Source organism: Molothrus aeneus, chromosome 6, assembly GCF_037042795.1.
Source record: "Molothrus aeneus isolate 106 chromosome 6, BPBGC_Maene_1.0, whole genome shotgun sequence".
Lineage (NCBI taxonomy): Eukaryota > Metazoa > Chordata > Aves > Passeriformes > Icteridae > Molothrus > Molothrus aeneus.
The window spans coordinates 42,489,548-42,512,295 of NC_089651.1; the positions used below are offsets into that span (position 1 = coordinate 42,489,548).

General features: G+C 37.3%; 1 protein-coding gene across 8 annotated transcripts in view; it reads left to right on the forward strand.

Moving 5' to 3' along the window:
• The window catches only part of NRXN3 (neurexin 3), a 968,325-nt gene extending 946,003 nt beyond the window's left edge, over window positions 1-22,322 (forward strand). For 4 of the 8 annotated variants that reach the window (XM_066552370.1, XM_066552374.1, XM_066552375.1 and 1 more), the window contains one exon: window positions 19,370-22,322. In XM_066552370.1, the coding sequence (XP_066408467.1) occupies window positions 19,370-19,671 (302 nt within the window). In that variant the 3' untranslated portion in view covers window positions 19,672-22,322. Of the gene's footprint in view, window positions 1-18,745 lie in introns of all 8 variants that reach the window. The other 4 variants (XM_066552373.1, XM_066552368.1, XM_066552371.1 and 1 more) reach the window with 2 other exon arrangements.
• The last annotated feature ends 426 nt before the right edge of the window (window positions 22,323-22,748 follow it).

Below are 22,748 nucleotides of genomic sequence, written 5' to 3' on the forward strand. Positions count from 1 at the left end.
GCAGGTATTTAAAAGAAGCTTTTCAGACCTTTAGTAAGAGTGATGAATGCTGTTGTCTGCTTTTCATAAATACAATAATCAGAGACGTTTAAAGGATCCTTCCTGAGGTGTCTCACTAACAAGCTTTAGTTGAGCAAAACATGGAGCAGTGCAGGGAGACAATTATTTGTAGGGCATGCAACAGTTGCAGAGGTGGAAGAGGATAAACTATTGCTGGGTTTAAAAGAAGAATCGTATTAATAAAGGAGAGGAAATGTTTCTAAATAAAATTGGTTTTTTCATTATGAAAAGCCATATTTGTTTAAGCAAAAGGAATAATTTCACCCATAGCTATACCTGAATGCCATAGATGAGCAAACAGAAAGAGTTTTCTCCTCTTCACTGATCTGTGTGTTTGGTTTCAGAGATCAGTCTGCTGACTTTTAAGGTTTTTTGTCCTGATGGTCCCTGTAAATTCCATGCAGTCCTGGGGTTAGGGAATGGGTTCCAATCTGTCCCTCACTTTCCCTGTGGAGTCATTTATCCATGTTCAATTTTAAAGTTCAGTCCGTCCTATTTCTGTATGATCACTGAAGGCAATAGGGTAGCTACAAGATTGCCAAGTACATACCTTAACCTACAGTCTTTCCTGTTGAGTGGTAATGAAAGGAGACCTGAACTCATCTCTCAGATCCCTAACTTAGGTTGGCAGCAAGTTGGAATGAAGAATGTCTTTAGAGTTGGAAGACGTTATTTATCACGTTGGAAAATCATCCAATGAGACATAATAAGCAGGAAACACCATGGCAGAGTTTTGAAGTGGAATGTATTTTTTTAAGAGAAAGGTGAAGATGAGGAAAGAGCAGAAGTGAAGTGTTTTTTCCAGTTAACTCCATGTTATGCTTCCCTACCTATGAAGACAGATCTGTCATCTTATCTCAAAGCTTATTGCTCCTGTGCTGAATTCTGCTCTTTGTAGTTGTACGTTTGAGTTGCCACTTGCTTCCCTTTCTCAGTATTTTTCAACTGAGGTTACCACTACTAAATTACCAGACAATGAAATAAGAAATAATAAGGAATTGTGATGGAGCTATAAGACAGCGATAGCAGCTTATAATTTGGCTTCTGGCATGCTTCCATTTTGATGAATAATTCAATGCCTTGGAAGGTTGGGAAAAGAAACCACTTTGCATTAAACACTTAAATTTACCATGAAAGACTAGCAAGAATCATTTAGGCACTGGAAAAAAACAGGCAAATCTGCCAGTTCTTCTTCAGTAAAATGTTGGTCCATGTGTCTGTTCTCATTTAATGTCCTTTGCAGAAGGCAAGCAACAGGCCCAAGTGTCTATAATGAGCCTTTTGAAGTTGAAACATTTCTTCTAACTTTAAAACAGTGCTGTTCATAAATACCCTAATAAGGCAGTAAATCACAGGGCAATAAAGTTAAAATTTGAATACCTTTTTGTTTCATTCACAAAGTTCAAAGCTGCAAGTTTGCCAATAGCAGAATTGCTCAAATAACGTGTTTGTTCTATTAACATAATGTTTCCAGCTATATCTATTTTTGATAGTGCTTAAGACCATCAATTAGACTAAGAATATGAATAGAAATAATGAATTCATCAGAAAAATAATTCTACATGAGAAAATTTTGTGGCTCATACAGATAAAGTAAATTAGAGTCTATGAGAAAGTAATAGACTTTCCTATTAAAATCTAACCATACAATGTCTTACTTCATAGTGGAGGAAAACCTAATGTGATAAGATTTTTTTAGTCTCTTTTAATTAACTTTCCATCCTATTAGACTTGATCTTCAGTTAACTTTCATTTCACAGGTATTCATGATTTTTATGCTCCTGAGAATTACTAAACCATGAAGCTCAGACATGGTGGTTAATATCTATGCAGTCATTTCTCAGTTGATTGTCTAACAATGACCCTGATATTTAAATGTAAATACTTCAGGTAATACAGTAAGGAATAATATGGAAAACATATTCAAATATATGATTATATATCCCTTTAAATAGCAAAATCCACAGCAGTCTTGCTTGCCCTGGTCTATGAAAATTAACTGTTGGTTAAAAAAAAGAAAAATACACACCATACTCCCAGATATCCCCCATCCCCCTTCTCCATCCATTTTGAAAGGTAGTGCTTAAACTTCTCTAACAAAGAAAACAAGCTTTTGGGATGGTGGGATATACATTATCATGGTGTGAAGATTAGGGAGAAAGAATGCCAAGGCCTCCCAGCTTACAAATGAGGTAAGCCGAATTAATCAATAGCAAAAAGCAGTCATCCTGAATTTTTGTTCAAAAAGTCTGTATGGACCTGAAGAATTCTGGTGTCAATCTTTATTTTTGGACATGTTGGCTTAACTTGTGATTCTGAAATAGATACAATTATCATAGTATAGAATCGTAGAATTGTTTGGGTGAGGAGGGACCTCAAATATCTAGTTCCAACCTCTTCACCATGGGCAGGCCCACCTTCCACTAAACCAGGTTGCTCCAACTTGGCCTTGAACATTTCCAGGGATGGGGCTTCTTTGAGAAACCTGTTCCAGTGCCTTACCATCATCAAAATAATTAATTTCTTCCTAATATCTAATTTAAATATACTTTGTTTTATTTTGAAGCTGTTGTCCTATCCACTACATACCTTTATAAAAAGTCCCTCTCCAGCTTTCTTGTAGGCCCCCTTTAGGTACTGGAAAAAGGTGCTGTAAGGTGTCCCTGGAGCCTTCTCTTCTCCAGGCTGAAGAGCCCCAGATCTTTCAGCCTGTCTTCACAGGAAATAAGCTCCAGCCCTCAGCTCCATGACCATCCTCTGGACTTGCTCTCACATGTCCTTCTTATGTTGGGGGCCCCAGATACCAATATCATCAATACTAAAATAAGTTAACTTTTGGAATGAGATCTGTTTCTCTTCTAATCCAATCTTTTATGAAAACAGAGCAAATACCCTTCCCAGCCACTTTCTTGCTGTAATGCAACCTCTGATAAACAGCTTAAAGCGTTGGCTTCTGAATCACAGTAGAATTTATTCCAGTCATTCATGATGTTGAAAAAGAGGATTCAAACTTGCCTGCAGCAGCCTTCCATCGCTGTAATCCTGAACTTTCAAAAGAAAATTTGCAAAAACACCACTCTCTCTTTATGCTTCTGCACTTGATGTCTAGTATTAAACTTCCCTGCAAAAACAAACAAGAAGTCCTGCCAAAGATCCATTCCCAAATGCCTGAGTCACAGCACCATCCCCTCTTGTCTTTTCTAAATGATAGAACTAGCTCACATGTTGAAAGCTCCTAAACAAAGGATTCCCCCTGCAGTGCTTCAGAGCTAGATAGCTCATATGTTAGTTAGCTCTATTGTGTGACTGATGCAGTTACAAGTGCTGCCTAGTAGGAGAATTGACGTCAAAGTATGGATTAACAGGCATTTGCCATTCCATCTCTAAACACCTCTGCTTGAGATCTCAAGGGGATTGTAGTGCTTTTAAACATTATTAAAATCAAAAGGAAAGAGCATCTCACATTGTCTGAAGTGGTGTGAGAGAACAACACCTAGCATACTGCCCAAAAGCTTGGCACTCACATTTTTCCTTTCTGGAGGAAGAATTGGAATTCTATTTATTTATGTTTACAGATTATCAGGGTTTTTACCTAGGGTTTTCACCTAGGGTTTTCTATCACTTCCCAGTGGTAATTTTGTAGAACCTGTCAGCAGTCTACTTGGTAGTGAACTTCTCCTCAGTAACAGTCTCTTATGTAGCATTTTTCCTTTACAAGTTACTGGGGATTAAAGCCTTAGTGTATGCAACATCAGCTCATTTTACTGAAGGAGAGCTTGCCCTTGCCTTTTAGGATGGCTGTGGGGCAGTCCTTGTATCCATTCTGAGGACTGTTTTTCCTTGTTTTTGTCTGAAGAGGAGACTGAAGTCCCATAGTCCTAGGACTCAGTTCTGAACTTCCAAAGGCCTCTGGTAACATGAGGAAAATGGCATTATCAGCAGGTCTGTACTGCTTCCATCATTTGGAAGATGAGCTTATTAATCCCTGGTTTAGTGCAGTTTTTTAACACGTGCTTGAATAGGTCATTTCAAGTCTTAACTCTTACACCCCAATTACTCTAGAAGGAAACTTAAAATTGCTCAAACTTAGTAGAATAAAGCATGCCCTATAAGAATCCCTATCATGCCCTGTGATTACTAAAATAAATAAATTTAAGTGTGAAGGCACAGGTAAATTAATCTTGTTCAAAGCCTACTGGAATTAGCCTCTTCCCAACCTTCACACTGTAAATTCTCTTCACTCTACATTTTACAAAGTAAAAAATTTACAAAGAACTGATGTTCACAATGCTGAAAAGACATGGTTAATTATTTTTCTCGGTAATTGCACTATTTAGCTTGATATAATTACCAAGGAAATTGTGTATTGTTATTAGTTGGAATTCATCACCATGTTTGTAGTCCAGTTTACATGTTAACACCCTTGCTCTTTTCTAGAGCTTATCTGTGTACTGTGTGTACACTGTTAAATGCTGTACTGATTTCCATGTATCTTTGAGAATAAGGTGTAGCTGCATCAGTGGAGACTTCTAAAGTGAAATGCTTTGGATCTTTAATGTCTTCCAGAGACATAAGTAATGCCTAGGATGTTCCTGGATTATTTAGCCATCAAAGAAGTGGACACTTTTCTTTGTGTGGTTTTACTTTGCTTTATTTTGTTTACAACTCCAAGATAAAAAGCACAATATCTATATCTGGACACAAGCTGCAAATGCAGGCTCCTCCCAGCACTGATTTGTCTCTGTAACAGGAGTATGAAATACTAAGAGAAGAGGGCAGAACTAGAATCACTACTTTTCCTTCAGAAAGTAAGCTTATGTTCATTGCAAGAGAAACCTTTTACCAGCGATTCTGCTGTGCTTTGGGTTCTTCTCTCACAAAGCAAGGAAGGAAGTTCCATCCACTGAGTTGCTTGCAGTTGGATTAGCTGCAGACTTTGAAAATGTAATGTGCTTATGCTGTTTTAGGGATTAATTCAATTCCTTTGTAGGAACTTTCAACAGAAATGGCAAATGTAGCCTAGTTTGCAAGTGATTAAAAATATTGCACTGAAAAAGTGTTCTGCCTACTTCTGAAGTACACAACTTCCTTTCAGGTAGTAGTAGATAAGCTCTCACCTTAGCCTCCTTTTCTCCAGGTTTAACAATCTCAGCTGCCTCAGCCACTCCCTGTAGGACTTTCCAGACCCTTCAGCAGCTTTGTTGCCATTCTCAGGACATGTCCCAGCACCTCAGTGTCTTTCTTGCAGTGAGGGGCCCAAAATCTAGCACAGCACTTAAGGTGTGGCCTCACCAGCATAGGGAGACAGCCACTGCCCTGGTTCTGCTGGCCACACTATTTCACACAGCCCAGGATGCCACTGGCCTTCTTGCCCACCTGGGCACACACTGGCTCATGCTCAGCAGCTGTTGACCAGCACCCCTCAGGTCCTTTTCTGCTGGGCAGCTTTCCAGGCACTTTCTGTCCTTTAGCACTGCCTGGGGTTGTTGTGACTCAAGTGCAGAACCCAGCACTTGGCCTTGTTGAACCTTGTACAGTTTTATCTCAGCCCATTGATCCAACCTGTCCAACATGATGTGACTTCTTAGGATGCTACTACTGAGAAGATATGCAGAAGTCATGAAGTATTTACTAGCATTTGGACAACCTGATGACATGTATTTTTACCTGTCTGCTTCATAGCTGTACACTGAAGAAAGGAGGAGACACTAATATAGCCTTGCTGTTCTATATTTGTCGATTAGCAGAAAATTATGTACATTTTAGTATTGCATAAATATGCAGAAAACTTTTGCTACATATGTGTAGACCAAAGACAGTAAACTATTCCTGCTCCCACTCAAATTATTGGATGTCATTCTGCTGCTGAGTTTGTCAGTATGAGAATCTGGGTTTTGGTTGCAAAATCCCTTCAGAAACACTTCTTTCCATTTAACTGACTTCTAGGATTAAATAAGTTTGGCTTAACATTAAAAAAAAAAAAAAAAGCTACAGCTGGGCTGACTACAAATATCAATCTTCAGTCTTTCAAAAAACATCACAACAGATCTTGCTCCCTGGAGAAAGAGACAGTTTAGAGATGCATGGGAAGAATGCTTTCAGGCCAGTGATACTGGTTGGGCTGCTTAGCACTGGAAGCATCAAATACTCTTTGATTTGAAGGACTGTGAAAAGATAATAAGCTTATGGCAAACACCTGAAAAATTCTTTACTGCTGTGGCAGTTTAGCCCTATGATTTCCTTAGCTCTCAGAGCTATAAATGTGCTTTCATTTCTGATAGTTTTTTTGCTCATTGCTATAAAGAAGCCCTACTAATTAACACAAACCCAAACAGAACAGCATGTGGGACTTTGCCAGTCATTTTCATATAGATAATCTTACTATGGATTGCTTTTTTATTTCTAAGCTTCAGTTGTGCCCATGGGCTTAGAATGAGAGAGCTTTTTACCAGTACAAACAGCTGGTGCAAGAGAAGTGATATACTAATTTATATTCTTAGGCTCTTCCTATCTCTGTGTTTTGTAGTGGACCAGCTAATTCAATACACTTGTCTTGCAGATTAAATTAGTGCAGATACCTGATGGGAATCACAGGAACAGATTTTTATTCTGAGTTGAGTGTAGGAAGAGGTTTTGCTTTGAAACTTAGTATTTAATCCTATTAATCTATAAGTTTTTTGTTACTTGTGGTATGCTAAGCATTCGTTTGGCTGGATGATTGAAAAATACTATGAAAGGTTAAAAGCATGCAAGAATGAACAGGTTGTTTTGGGAGCTAGTACAAGCAGGAAGAACCAGAGTTGTGTTGCAGTGGATAGAACTCAAATAATTTGGGATTCAGTGTCTTAGGGAAGAGAGAAACTATCAGCTTTAATGGAGAGCAGGGACATGAAGTTGTGTAAGGGGAGGTTTTGGTTGGATATTTGAAGGTTCTTTACCCAGAGGGTGGTTGGGCATTGGGACAGGCTCCCCAGGGAAGTGGTCAGAGCACTAAGCCTGACAGAGTTCAAGTGTTTATGACATGGCAACCACCAGGTGCATGGTGGGACTCATCTTGGGGTGCTGTCCAGGGCCACGAGTTGGACTTTGATAGTCTTAGTGGGTCCCTTTCAACTCTGTTTATTCTGTAATTCTCTGATTCTGTGACCAGAGTGGTAAAAGACATGGAAGTTCCAGAGGTTAGCACGAATCTGGGTACTGCAGTGCAGCCCTAGATCCTAATTTACCATCCATCTTTCATATTGCTTTTTAACACATACACACACATGCACACACAGAGAGAAATGTGCATTGCCTTACTTTTCTTATTTCCCTTTAAAATGCAACTTGAAAACAAAAAATAGTATAATAAAACTTTATCATTGAAGCCACTGAACAAGGGGCTTTTTGTATAATTGTTTCCCAGTTGATATATGGATTTTTTCATTTGAAAACACTGTCTATCATCTCAATCCTTCAAGCAAGAAACTTGTAAGCTTTGATAATACAGATGTTTATACTCCTAGTCCTTTGATCTACTTTAAGTTTTTTGAAAATTAAAAAAAAAAAAAGCTGCACTAGTAATGCTTTTTAGTCTTTGTTTTTCTGAGGAATAATTTGATAAATGTTCAGTAATAAAATAGCATCTTGTAATTTCATGTGGAAGCATTTAGGATCAAATTTTCAAATTAGGATGTCTAATTTTTATTATTAACTGCCAGAATTTTTTTAAATACTGAAGAAGGTTTTGCCAGCCTCAACAGAAATTGTTGGACCCAAATTTTCCAAAGAACTCTATTCAAGCACCTCTGTATTGACCAAATAAAAAATTGCTTAGCACCCTTCAAATGCTCTTCTAAGGCTAACATCAAGATTTCCTTTACAAAATCTTGTCATCTCTTGAAGTGTCTCTGGCTCCAGTTGTGGTTCTGTCTTTTGATCTTGCAGGCAATGAGTTAGAAGTTTATCGTCAAATAGGGCATAAGTATTTTCTGGAGAGGCCTGACATGGACTGCACAGTTGGCAACCAGACTCATGCCTTACAGTCTGTTTTGCATCAAAGAGAAGGCACTCAATTCTAATGTGCTGAAGGGGGATATTTCACTGCTCTGAAAATCCAGCTGCAAGTCATGACAAATACTGATTAAAATTCAAAGCTTAAATGCCTCTTTGTGAAACTCCCTAAGTACAATTAAACCAGAGGCTCGGAATCCTGGTGGGGAGTGATGTCCAGGGACACTAGCCTTGTAACCTTGCCAACCAAAAATCTCCACTGAGGTCTGAAAAGGCCTCGCTTCCGTAATTTTTTTTCATATTCCTAACCAATTTTTTTCTGATCCATAAATGAATCCCTAAATTTTCCTATGTAGACCAATGTTTTGCTTCCTGTAACCTGCATGTTTTGTCCCTGGGATTACCCTGGCCAGGTTTCCTCTTCTGTGGTGTGACCTCTTCCCTTCCTAACATGTTTTCCAAAGGGATGCAGGAGATAGGTCCACTGTAGCCTCCCAGCATAGGCATGGTACATTCCAGCTACAGCTGCACTGTGCTGTTAGTCAGTGCAACCTCATCACTTCTGAAGTAGAGCTCTTATATAACTCCTCTCAGAACTGGACACTTTTCAGTAATACATCCAAAACCAAACCAGGCTATTTAATTTTTATGGGGTTTATACTTAATTAATATTCCCCAGAACTAACACTGATCTGTCAGTGGCTTTAGAGGGGCTATTGCTCCTCACATTTATAAGTACCAGAACATCTTACCTGTTTGTTATCATACCTACACAGAAATACCCCTGGCCACATCCGCAGGGAGGAAATCCCCATTATTCCCAGAAATTCAATCTCAAGATCGCTCCCACTTCAACTGATTGGTGGTAGAATGACCAAGCTCATGGAATGATCTTACTGACATTCCTGATGGAAAGCTAAGGTGTATGCAGTGCTTACAGCCAGATTTTCCTGCCTGCTGGAGAGATTTTTCTTAGGCAGGGTCCAGAGTTTTATATGTAATTTTATTGTCTTTTAAAACACCAAACAAAACAGTTTGTTTGCCTGGGGTCCTGAGTTCCTTCTTGGAAGGACTCTGATATCTTAGGGATGGTCTTTACACAAGAAAAACGCAGACATCATATGTGTCATTAAGGAATTCAGAGAAAGCTGAGGACCCCTCTAGGACATACAGTATCTGGAATACTGTTTCAGGAAAGAACCAATTAGTAATAGCTCCTTGAACTTTTAATACTTTTGTAGCATAAGAGAAAGTAGTCTCTGTCTTAATGCTAGCAGTGGCAGCATTTTCTGCCACTAGGCAGAAAAATATGCCACTGATTTCAGGTGTGCCTTGGAGAGTCAGAGTCAGAACAAGGGATGGAGTTTGGTGTTTTGAACAGATTCAACTAGGTCACAGTCAGGGTGAAAAGTCTGTCCTAGCATAGCTTATAATTTCTCCTCACCCTTTTCCCCTTCTGACCTCCCCCAGAAATGCAGAGATCCTGCTGGAATGTGCTTTGCCCTTTCTGGAGAGGCATGGATGGTACACCCCTTGTCCGCGCCTTCCCTTCTGCCTGCCCGCCCCCAAATCCTTGCTTGCTCTTCTGTTTTTCTACTTTCCCTAAATGCAACTTACTTTAAGCATGCATTATTATTAACATCCTACAGTAAAATTAAGCTATTATATAACCCATTTGTCAATCTCAGCCAATTTCTTCTATCTTTTTCTATGTCTATTTATGACGTACATCCAGACTGCATGTCCTTTTTTTTTTCCTCTCCATGTTTATTTTAAAAATAAGTGATAAAAAAAAGATGTATTAAAAAAAAAAGCAACACTCAAGGGTGGTGGGGTTTTTGGCCGACAATTGAAAACTTATTTGAATGGGAGGGGGATGGAAGGAAAGTGAATCCGATTATTTTTTTAAAAAATTTCAAATTATGAAAGTGTCCCTAGACTGCTTTGTCTGTTCCTTTCAATGTGTTCATCTGGTTTGTCCATCTTTGAAAGTGTGTGGAATAATTTTTTCTTTAAAAATAAATTTTCAAAGTCCAGCAATTGTTCTTATCTCCCTTCTTCCTGGGAACAAAGAGAACTCTCTATTTCATCTTTTGCTTTTTTTTTTAGTATATCTCTTCATAGTTCTATTTTGATGTATTTCTTTTCAATGGTTGAATTTCTATCTTAGATTTGGTTTGTTCCAATCTAATAATGAAAAAAAAACAAACAAAACAAAAGAGTTATGAATTGTTTTCTGCAATTTTTTCCCTCTATTTCTGTCTTTAAATAAGGAACTACTTCACTGGCAGAATCCTACAGCTGTATTTTTTATATTCTCCAGGGAATCTGAATATGAAAGCAGTCTAATTTGACAGTGGGGAAGGGGTGTGCAAACATGATCTTTACATTTGAAACAGTACATTTGATGTACTCAAGAAACAATTGCCTCAAATTACTGAGAATACACTGTCAATTTGATGGACTTCAGAAAAGATGATTCTTAGAACAAGAAGGCTGTGGGTAGCTACAGATGAAGTTGTTCTAATTCCAATGCATAAAACTAGTTTCCTTGTTTTTTTTGTTTTACTCTCTGGTTATTATTATTATTACTACTACTATTATTATTATTATTATTATTAGTTTGTGTACTTTTACTGCTATTTTTAGTAGGGAAAAGTCTTAACTGGTTTTATAATTTGAGAACATTTAATGAAAATGTAACTATTAATACTATAATTATTAATTTTTTGTAACTTGCATGTTGAAGAAGTTGCAGCTTAGGGTTTGTGAGATTGTCAATGTTAGAGTTCTGTTCTTTCTTTTTGTTGATGGGCATGAATATGCTCATTTGTTTTTGTATATTGCCCATCCCTTCCTTACAGCCAGAAGCTCTAATGCTGCTAGATCACTCCGTACCGCCCTTACATGGACATGGCAACTGACTTACACATTCACTCCCATCATCTTCATCTCCTGTGTAGTACACTCATAGATTTTTACACTCCCACTCCATCCACCCTAAGCATTTTTTCTTCCCATAAGTTTCCCTTCACCACCCCTTTCTTTAGCATTGTTAAAATTTTATGTGCAGTCATCCATTCCTTAAAACACACACACACAAAAATTATAGAAAAAAAGAAAATGTTTAAAAAAATATATATCAAATTGACCAAAAAGGCAAAAAAGCAACAAACTTTGCTTTTCAAAAAACATTATATGCAGATATGCAAACAAGCAAAAGTAAATTCAATAAATTGTACAGGATTTTTCAACTGCAATATGCTAACAACTTTACATAAGATAAAAAAATACAACCAAAAACAGCAGAAAAAAAAAAGTTCAAATTTGTTAAGGTGCAAGATTTTTTTCTTTTCATGTTATGTGGTGTGGATGTATGTGTTGTTGCCTCCCTGTATCGCCCTTTGTTGTAAAACAAATATATTTAAAAAGAAATAATAAACATTTTGCTAAAAAAGTTTTTAAGAAACAACAGCAAAAAAAAGCAAGTTACAAGAATGTGGCAATGCTACTTGTCCAAGAGCATTCTTACACAACTTTCTTTTGTAAATTTTTCCTTTCATGCCAAAAAACATGCGGGCAATTTGTTGATGTAAGTTGACTGTTATGAAATCAATGTGGTATGCTTTCTAAATATTTTTATGTATTTTTGGTTACCTTTTTTTAAAGGAAATAATGTTTTTGATTTTCATAATTTTTTTAAGTTCTCATAGGTTTTGATCTTTCTTTTGCTGATAAAGTGAATTACTTGTTCTGTTTTTCTTTTTCTGACCTTGTCGCTGTGGCGTTTTTATTTTCTAGTGTATGGTTTTGCTTTAGGAAAATATATATAAGTTTATTTATTTTTTAATCAGTTTGTAATTGCCTTTATGTTATGTGCTCTTTGTATATTGTCAATTGCCATACTGTATTATGCATAGGATGGGTGAAGGAGTCTGAGGCAATTTGGTTCTGTTCTTTCTCAGTCCCCCTCTAGAAGCTTTCTTTCCCTTTCCCCACACGAATCACCAGTAACATTACTTCTTTTCATGTTACTTAAATTGTATTTAACCTGGTGGTGTAGCCTTCATGCCAAGTCAAAATTTATGGGGCTTCTTTAGCATTTTGGTAGTTCTCTGGGTTTTCCTCTTGCAGCTCTACACCATTCCTACTTTATTCCCATGAAAGTATTTTATTTCTAATGAATTTTTTAATTGCTGATTATGTGCCTGATGTCCAGTCCAAATGATACTCTCAAGTGTACTCTTACCAGGTTAGTGCACCCACCATATTGCAATTAGTATCAGACTTGATAGCATCGTCCAGAAATGATGCAGACAGATCCTGAACCTCTAAAATTTCCTTACTACAAAAGAAGTTTGCATTAGTTTCTTCAAAAAGCAGTGACTAAAATAAGAGAAAGCTGTACTTCTTTCTAAGTATGTATTTTTTCACCCTTTCTGCATAGTAATGCTGTGCTCAGCAGGTATATTAGGTTCAACCATCAAAGTCCCAGGGACAACTGATACTGAAAACACAACAAATAATTATACTGAATAGGAAGCTGTCACCAGGTAATCATAAAAGTTTAAAATAATGGTGGGAGATAGAAGAGGGAATGCCTCAATTGGTTCAGAGATGCTCAGTGTCTGGGCACCAAAATTCTTGGTTTTGCTCTAGAATTTTGCTTCTAGACATGATGTCAGGACCTCTCTGGAAGGTTCTATTTCACTAAAACTCCACAAAGGTGAGCAATAATTTACATCAGTAACAGACAGCCCAACATTAACTTGAGATTCATGACATCTCAAACTCTGTACCTTCATGTTGCTCATGAACCATCTGTTGGGAAACACTGCATTTACTGATGTCTTTTAATATCGTTGGGGGGAGGGGCTTAGGAAATGCTTTTCAACCAAGTCCACCAGAAATCCAGTTTTATGGAGTAACTTTGAGGACTATATAGTCTCTGAAATTAAAAGGAGATATCTGAGATAAAGAGTTGCAGTATGCCATTGTGGAAATCTTGTTTTTTCTCTCTACTACTCTCTGTCAATTGCAATTAATTCAGACTGCAAGAGTAGAAAATACTGAGAATGTTCATATACTGGGTTTTGTGTTAGCATCATCATTCCTTTGAATCAGAGACTATATTCTGAATAATTTCCTCTTTTTATCCTCAGAGGACTCAAAGCAGAATTAACTAAATACCATTAGACCGAAATTTATGAACTCAGTCTTTTAATAAGAAATTATCGTGTTGATACAGGGCAGGGGAAAGGTAAGGAATTAGTTCTCTGCCAAGTATTCCATATTAAAAATGGAGTCACACTTCAGAGGAACATCAAAAGAATAGAATGAAAATTGCAAACTTTGGATGCAGAATTTCAAGTACCTGCAGGAATGGATGAATTGTGCAGCCTTTATGGATGACAATTTAAAGCTCCTCAGTTGCAGCTGGAAAAGAGAGACGATAAGGTATGTTCCTTATCATCAGCAGCAGAAGATGAATCTTTCAGGCTTCCTTTTTGTGTGCCTTTTGTCCTGTATCAGTTTGATGCCTGAAACTCCACTGAAGTAGTTGTAGCTCTAAAGATGAAAACCACCAGCTGCCACAGTTTTTCATGTTGTTTTATTTATCGAATTTTTTGGTGCCCTCTGCATTCCTGGCTTGCCCGCACCATCCTCACAGTTCATAAGGCTTCTATTAAATTTTAAACACTCCATCTTTTCCAGTGGCAGAGGTCTCTGACTAGAGCTCAGCTCCAGAGGTATGAATTATATATCTATAAATACACTCATAAAGCAAAAAGCAGGGCAGCTCCAAGGCTTAAGTAGACCTTTTATACCCCCAGTTCTCTTGGTAGTTTAAAGAAAAGCACAACTCCATGAAAGTAGTATATGTGTTACGTTAAAAGGCTAATTTTTAATTAATATATGTACACTTTCTGGAATGAGAGGGCCTAGCAAACCACTGGGCTGTTTGCTATAAGATTTCCCACCTCACAGACTTCAGTTCTCTCAGAGCTTCTTCCAGTTTGGTGTTAAGTTTTTTTGGGGTTGGGTTTTTAGTTTCATCTACACTGTGGATGAGTTTTGCATCTATGTCACTGCAGAGGAAGCAATTTTATCTCTTTTGTTTAGCTCTTTGGCATTGTGTTGTCAAGAGGAGCTTTTTAAAACACATATTTCTATTCAAGAAACATCTATTCCCTGCTTAAGGGAGAAAGCACAAAGTAGGTGAAAAATAAATCTGGAAAATCCCTGTGAAATCTTTGGATTGCTAAAGTAACCCCGAATTCAAAGCATACCGGTGAGCACTTTTAACAGGTGCTTAACAGCCAACAGGAAAAAAAAAAGGGGAGAAAGAAACCTGCAACTACCAGGAAACAGCCTGTATCATTCACAAGCAGAATCTAAGTCTTACATGAATAATTGTTTGAAAGCCATGAGCCATGGCCCAAATGGGGTTGCAGCCTTGCTTTTTTTTTCTTTTCATAGAACAGAGCAATTTGGAAATTGAACCTGTAAGTTTTATTCAAGGCTGCAAAGCATTAATTTTGAAGTTGAAAATTGGGTAAACATTGTGAGGAGAAAAGAAAATTTGACATACATAAAACCTCTCTCAAACATATTTCTCTTCAAAATTGTCATTGTTTTTCAAGGGCTCCTCTAGCTCTTTCTAGAGGCCTAAATCTATAAAACATTTTCCTTCCACAGCAAACCATTCAGGATCCAAATCCTGCATAAGATATTCTTGACAACCAAGTTTTAGTTTTTAAAATCTTTCAGTGTTCACCTTTAATCTGATGTGGGGCCTGGGCAAGAGACATCACTATTCTGCCATCAAAGGACCACTGGCTCCAGTCAGCTTCCTGCACCCCCGCCATTCTTCTGTGAAAGATGATTCCCGCTACACACACACTCAATCTGCTGGTCATCAGACTCCCTCTCATGTCTCTTACCTGTAGAAATGTAGTACCACTTACAGAGGTGCTTGCAGGTATGATATGAAAGTCTGCAATTGCTCCATAGATATTGGTGATCATATTTCTCACGCTTTCCTGGGAACTTTTCAGGATTTACATTCCCTGTTATCCTTAAATAACACATTTCTCTTAAGCTGAGTGGCATTTTTATCATGTCATTTTTAAGGATGTTTTTATTCCCCTATAAATCACATACCCCAGGAAGTATTCATTGTGCTTGCATCCTGTTAAACTGACAGCTTCAAGTTTGCTGTGAGGTTTGCATAGATGCCTAACAATGCAATAAAAGAGAAGCCAGATTTGATACCTAAAGTGCTTTTTCTGATTTACTGTCACACAGCCTTTTTTGGCCTCAGTTTCTTCTATTACAGACAATTAAAAAATTAAAAATCAAAACATTATTACCATCTTTTCATCTATCTGATACACCATGAAGGTAAATGTAATAAATTAACTCCTTAATGGAGAAGTGACTCCTAAGGAAGGAGCTTAAACAGTCTCTATTTCTTGAGTATGCAAGTAGCCATAGTGTGGATCACTGGACAATTTGAAATATAAACTAGTGATGAGATTAAATAATTGAATCAAAATTAATCCAGTGCTCCTGGTATGAAAGTTATTTCTCTCCTCACATACATTGAGAGATGAAAGCTTTGTAAAACTTAGTCCTGACTTTGTCTTATTGCCTTCCATCCAACAGACTTGCTGGCATTGAAAATCTCCATCACTTATGTAAAACCCGAATTATCATAGCAACTTTACTTCATATTTCAAGACAGCTGTGATCATTTTTATAATCCCAGTAGTTTTGATCATTATCTCAAGTCCTCAATAGCAACAAAACTATATAACCATGACCTGCTTTTAAATGCAAAGGTTAGTGGGGCAAAAGGATAAATACATATTAAATATAAGAAATGTCTGATTCCTTCCAGAAAATTAATCATTAAGAGGACCAAAATAACTTCTTTTTAGATGAAAGCTACCCAAAATATTGCTCCAATGGGTGGCAGATTAACTACATACTGATGCTGTAGGCCAGTATAATAGCTTTTAAGAACAAAGGCACTTCAAGGCTCCAGATGAGCAATTAAAAGCTGACAAACTTTTTTCTTCCAGTTGAGTGTCACAGATGATGAATAAAAATCACAGATGAGTATTGCAATTGAACAGTAAAACACTGATCTTAAAAAACTGTTTAAAGGAACACTATCTATCCCTGACTTTCTGGAACTTAAACTCCAGACTCATGTCATTTGTTGCAATCCTCACTTAAATTCTGTTATTTTTATTCATTTTTTTACCAGGCTCACAGATGATCTTTCCCCCAAGGCATACTCCAAGTTCATCCTGAGACCACCTGTTTGCATAGATTATAGATGCTCTACTCAAGCCATGGATAGGCCTTCTGGACATATATAAATCATATTATATGCTCTAGTTTCTGCATTGCTCAGAAAACAGCTCAGATGCATGAGCACAAAATGCAGTGTAGCCATTTGGCAAACTACACTGTAGGCTTTTTTACATAATTTTTTTTGAAAGTATGTAGTTTAGAGACATTGATACTTATTTTTTCAGTCTCTCTGCAGTAACAAAAGAGATATATGAACATACTGAGAAAGCTCAGAAAACTAAACAACATGTTCAAATTGTCCCTTTGTATCTTAACTTAAAACTAGCTTTGCATGAAAGTATGCAAGGTACCACATTTATTATTTTGGCATTATTTCTACCCTGGTACCTCTGAGAGAATTCCAACTGCTTCAATTGATTAAACTGTGTCACCACTTAGTTTCCCATTAAGGAAAAGAATAAGCCATATTGCTATTTCAGCTATCCAGATTTAATCAAACTGTTAAGTACCTTTTTCAGTATATTTCTATCTCCTATGTGTAATTTGTTCAAATATATTGCTCTCCAAATACATTTAGAAGGTATTTTGATTTTAGACAATATTCCTTATAGACATTCCATAGACATTACTAGCAGAATTCAATGGGAAACAAGTGCATATAATATATAGGGTAAAATTGGGAGAGTAGAATTTTTGACTCTGATGAATTCAGCATTGTAGCAATGCCAAACTGCTCATTAGCAGTTATTAATACATAACTAAAACTGAGAATTATTTATTTAGAAACTACAATTCCTTTTGTACATTCTCCTTAAGCAATGGTGAGTATAAATCAAAATTTCCTGTGCATTAGAAATACTTACTGAGTTGCACTCCTTTGAAAATATCTAGGTGATTCTTATTATGTTAGCTGAACAATTCGATTTATATTTTAAGCTGCTTTCTTACATGGCTAGGCAAAGAAAAATTACCCAAATGAAAATCTATACACAAACTTTCAAAATCAATATAGTTCACTCTAAAAACAAATTTTTGATGACCTGTATGTCAACAGAAGACTATATAAACAGAGGTAGAGGAATTAGACAAATTAATAAGATTCCTCACTTTTTTTTTTTTTAGTCCACAATATAAAACACTGGAGTTTTAACTGCCATATACTCAAAAGTAGAGGTGCAGTCACATTATGATATAGAGACAACAGAAGGCTATTACCCAAAAAGTAGCAATATTGCTGCTCAGAATCCCAATCACAGAAATGATACACTGATTTTCTTGTTTCATTTGCAGCTTATATTGTTGTAAGATAAAAATGTTACATCTATAGCTTTATTGTTCTGCTTGAAGAGGAGACCATTAAGTCCACCTTGTTTTCAGCCCTCTGTAGGCAGGTAACCATCATGTTAGAAATCAGTAGAACTGATTGCAACTGTCTGCCTGTCAAGAAGAAGTAACAGTAGGTGTGAAGACAATTTCTGCAGTACAATCCCAGACTCAAGTGCTAATTTGGTTCATCAAAGTCCTTATTCAGTTTTTTTTGTCAATCACTATAAAATCTATCTTAATTTTTAATCAAATTATAGTAAATGAATATCAAGAAGAATGGAAGATGAAGATAGCATGGCACTAGTAGCCCCAAAAGATGCAAGGAAAGGGACATTCCTAGTGTCAAACAGAATGCTAAAGAAAGATTAAAAAGAAATGAGAGAATAGAGCTCTCTACCTTCATGGACCCAGTAAGTACTTGGTTCTTATTCCATCCCTCACGTTCATGAATCTTCCCACAATTTAAAAGCCAGACAATGATAAGGAAGAAATGGATGAATGGACAACACCTTAGGGAAGGGACTTATATACTGCTACAGAGGGTGAGCATATTAGAATGGCAGAGAAGAAATATCACTGTTATTTTAAATGAAAATAATCAGAAGAGGAAGGTTCATGAAATGGCAAGATGAATGGTTGAAAATAAAGCTAGGAGAACACTGGTCTATGGTAGTCTAAAGTAATTAATTTAAATAGTCTTCGAAAAAGATCACTACCAAAAATTGATGACCACAGAGTCACTTGAGAGTATCTCCAAAAATAAAAAAATTGGATCAGTAAAAATTCAGGGTATTTCACTGTACATACCTAGCATAGGTAGGAAATGGAGCATTCACTTTGCCGATGCCCGAGCAGGGTGGGAGGGAACAATGAAAAGCAGCCCCAGGAAAGTATGTTGGTAGTGTAGCTAGAGAGAAAAAAAGCTGATCCCTGACACCTTTTCATAATGCCCAGATCCTCTCTCACCCTTAAGTGAACTGAAAATGGTGCAATGTGTCATTAAAATGTACTAATCTTTTTTTTTTTCTCTTTTCCATCCCAGGAGGTGAATTAGTTATCCCTCTACTTGTAGAAGACCCTTTAGATATCCCTCCTATTGCTACTCGTGCACCTTTCATTACACTTCCCCCTACCTTTCGCCCCCTCCTCACCATTATTGAGACCACCAAAGATTCCCTGTCCATGACCTCTGAGGCGGGGTTACCTTGCTTGTCGGACCAAGGCAGCGATGGTTGTGATGATGATGGCTTGGTGATATCTGGGTATGGCTCAGGGGAAACCTTTGACTCTAACCTACCCCCTACTGATGATGAAGATTTTTACACCACCTTCTCCTTGGTAACAGATAAGAGTCTTTCCACTTCAATCTTCGAAGGTGGCTACAAAGCACACGCACCCAAGTGGGAATCCAAGGACTTTAGACCTAACAAAGTCTCCGAAACTGGTAGGACTACTACCACGTCTTTGTCCCCTGAGCTGATCCGCTCCACAGCTTCGTCCTCGACTGTGATGATTCCCAAATTGCCAGCCGGCAAAATGAATAACCGTGAGCTCAAACCCCAGCCTGACATAGTCTTGCTTCCGTTGCCCACTGCCTATGAGCTAGACAGCACAAAGCTGAAGAGCCCGCTAATCACTTCCCCCATGTTCCGTAATGTGCCCACAGCAAACCCCACGGAGCCGGGAATCAGACGGGTTCCGGGGGCCTCAGAGGTGGTCCGTGAGTCGAGCAGCACAACGGGGATGGTCGTCGGCATTGTGGCTGCTGCCGCCCTCTGCATCCTCATCCTCCTGTACGCCATGTACAAGTACAGGAACAGGGACGAGGGGTCCTATCAGGTGGACGAGACGCGGAACTACATCAGCAACTCAGCCCAGAGCAACGGCACGCTCGTGAAGGAGAAGCAGCAGAGCTCAAAGAGCGGCCACAAGAAGCAGAAAAACAAGGACAAAGAGTATTATGTGTAAAAAAGAATAATTATTTATATATAAATATAGAAATACTTAATGAGATTTAACTGAGATATCAGAACCATTGCAGCAAACGAGATGATTGGGAGATATCGTTTGTGGGAAAAAGTATTGGGAAAAAATTTCAGCAGTGACTGTTAATGTCTAAGTCCTCACTTGGAGTCAGCAAACTTTGCCCTTATGTATTATAAAGCACACTTAGCGTTCTGGAGATGGCGCGCACAGCTCTGCTCTGTTAGTGAACTTGGACATCTCCAAATCTCCTCCTCCGCTGAACTTTCTGCAAAGGTAGAAGACTTCATGGCTTACTTGTTTCATATCTCCAAGTGAGTCTTTAACAATGTTCGTGATCCCTGACTGTATCAATAATTTTTCAGTTTACTTATTTAAAAAAAAAAAAAGAAGGAAAAAGGAAAAAATATAAACATTATTAAACAACAAAGATATATCGAACAAACTGATCTGGCCGTGTCCAGCATACGCATAACTTTTTGAGATTGGAGGAGGGGAATAAATGAGTTTGGAGATTGTTGGTTTTTTGGTTTGATTTTGTTTTGTTTCTTGGGTTGCTTTTTGTTTGGTTTCTTTGGTTACTTTGGGTGAGGGAGGGAAGAGTGGAGTGGAATGATGTGGGGGGTGACCCAGGACACTAGACGAAATCTCGGAAAAAAAAATCCATAATAAATAAAGAGAGACTATTGCCGTATATGAATTCAAAAGCTACCCATGGTGTTTACTCTGCATATCTGGTTGTATTGTCTCTAGAATCCATCATCTTGTAGTAAGTTGTTTGCTAACAATGCAGTGACAGTGTCTGATGAGTGGTGCTGAGGAAAATTGTCATGGAAAGCTGGTTCTCTTGGATCTGGCTCCAGTATTTGCAATTGAACTGAAGAGCAGATGGGTTAAGGTCTGTTCTGATCAGTTATTGGCTTTATTTGAGTATAGCACTCAGTATGCATTTGACAACCAAAGTATGGTTAATGGGATTCGGAGATTCAAAAAAGAATGCTTAAAAGTTATTAACTGTTCTGAACTGAATATACTGTGCAAAAGTAAAGGAGCCTTCCTCTGGGATCTGGTTCTGTGACGCTGCAATGCATGCGAAAAATAATAATAAATCAGTTTAATAAAGTGATCAGAAAGACACCACTGGAGTTCAACTTGTGACAAGACCAATGAACATCAGAAAAGCTAAACACTTGTAAAAGAATGCAAATTTCATCGTTTTTTTGACATATAACTGGTTTTCATATGTAATATTTTAATTTTGTAGCTTGACATTTCAGATCATCTCTGTCTTTCCATTTGCCCTATTCTCCCTTTTCCTTCTCTTTTATATAAAAGAAAATAAATAAAGCTGCTGTGACACACAAAAAATAATAAAGAAAAATTAATTTAATAATTTAATATATATATATACACACAGATATATTTATCGTGGTATGTTTGATGGGACGGCTGGAACAGAAGTTCTGTTATGGTCTAAATGCGGAATAAGAATGTTCTTGAAGAACAGAGTAAAAAGAAACAGACAACAAAAGCAAACCTTAAAATGTGAAGGGAGCGTGTGTTTTAGCTTTGTCACAGTTACCTGTGTCAAAAAAAAAAACCTGAAATTTTGTTTACATATTTTACTACTATTTTTTTGCTAGTATAATTTCTATATGGATACCCTAATGGTGTATATAATGTTTTATGGTTAAATTGGGAATGTCTTATGTTTTATTTAACCTATTTAATTTGGTTGTTTGGTTTCTACATTTTCCCAGTTATTGTGAAAAGGATTATCTTACTGTACAGAACAATAGTGAGGTGGTTTGACGGCCATGCCTATCATGTGCAAAAAAGTAGATGAGGGAGAAAGACAGAGTGGGAAACAACAGAAACCAAGATGGGTTGAGAGCCCTGGGATATCAGAAATGAAAACTTTTGCTGTATGCGGATGAAAACTAATCAGCTGTTTAGGTTTAGAAATCTACTCTTGCTGGTGTTTATAAGTCGCATGAATATTTGACTTTGAAGAAGTTTCATCAGATACACACACGCACATGGGAACTTAAATTCAGAAAAACAGTCTTCTCAAGCACATAGAGAAGGCACTTTCATGTTAACAAATATTTTCAGTGCGTGTATGTGTGCGTGTGTGTGGTGCGTGTGTGCGTGTGTGAGGTTGAGCTTTTTCTTTTTTATTTTTTATACTAAAAAGAAAAAAAGACAGGTTTTAAAAAGGTATGAAAGCACGATTTTAGATGACTTAACTGGCCGAAACTATATAAAAGTTGATTATATCTTGATGTCTGTAAAAGATTGCTGTTCTTGGAGTCTTGGAGTCTTGTGAAATGATTTCCTGCTTTCTTTCTTCCTTTCCTTTTTGCTTTCCTTTTTTAAGTTGAAGGAAAAATATTTACAGTTTCCTTTTTTGTGTAAGTTTCTATTGGACAGTTTTTGGGAACATGTGCATTTCTGTATGTGGGCTACTACCATATCCCTGTTGCTTTATGGACAACCTGGAGAATTTTTATTTGAGTTATCGTGATGTTATTGCTTTTCTTTCCTTTCTTTTTTCTTCTTCTTTTTGATTCTTTTTCTTTTCTTAGTTGCAGTTTGTTTAAAGATATGCTTAGCAATAAAATGTTCTTCCCAAAGCCCTGGATCTTGCTGCGTTTTTATTTCCAAAAGACTTCAGGGAAATTCCAGACCTTTAAAGGTGAAAATATTCTGTGATGCAAGTATCCCCCATCCCAAAGGAGTGTCTAGCCACCAATTTACAGAATCATGTTCATGTTTGCATTCTTCTTTTAGTCCGATGAACCTTTTTTCTTTCCTTTGCAGAGATATAAATTAAACTTGAGTCTGGAGTCTATCTCATACCACTTCTACCACCTCAGTTGCATCATTCTCTGTAGTATGGGTTTCAGTTATTTCAGATAAAAGCATACCTAGGACATTGACTTAGTATGCCCTTTCTTATGTGCTGTCTTTGAAGTGTGTAGCTCTTTCAATGATGTTTATGAGATTCTTGATTCATCTTTGGTCAGGAGTCAATGGTAGATTCTTTGAGTATTCACCTC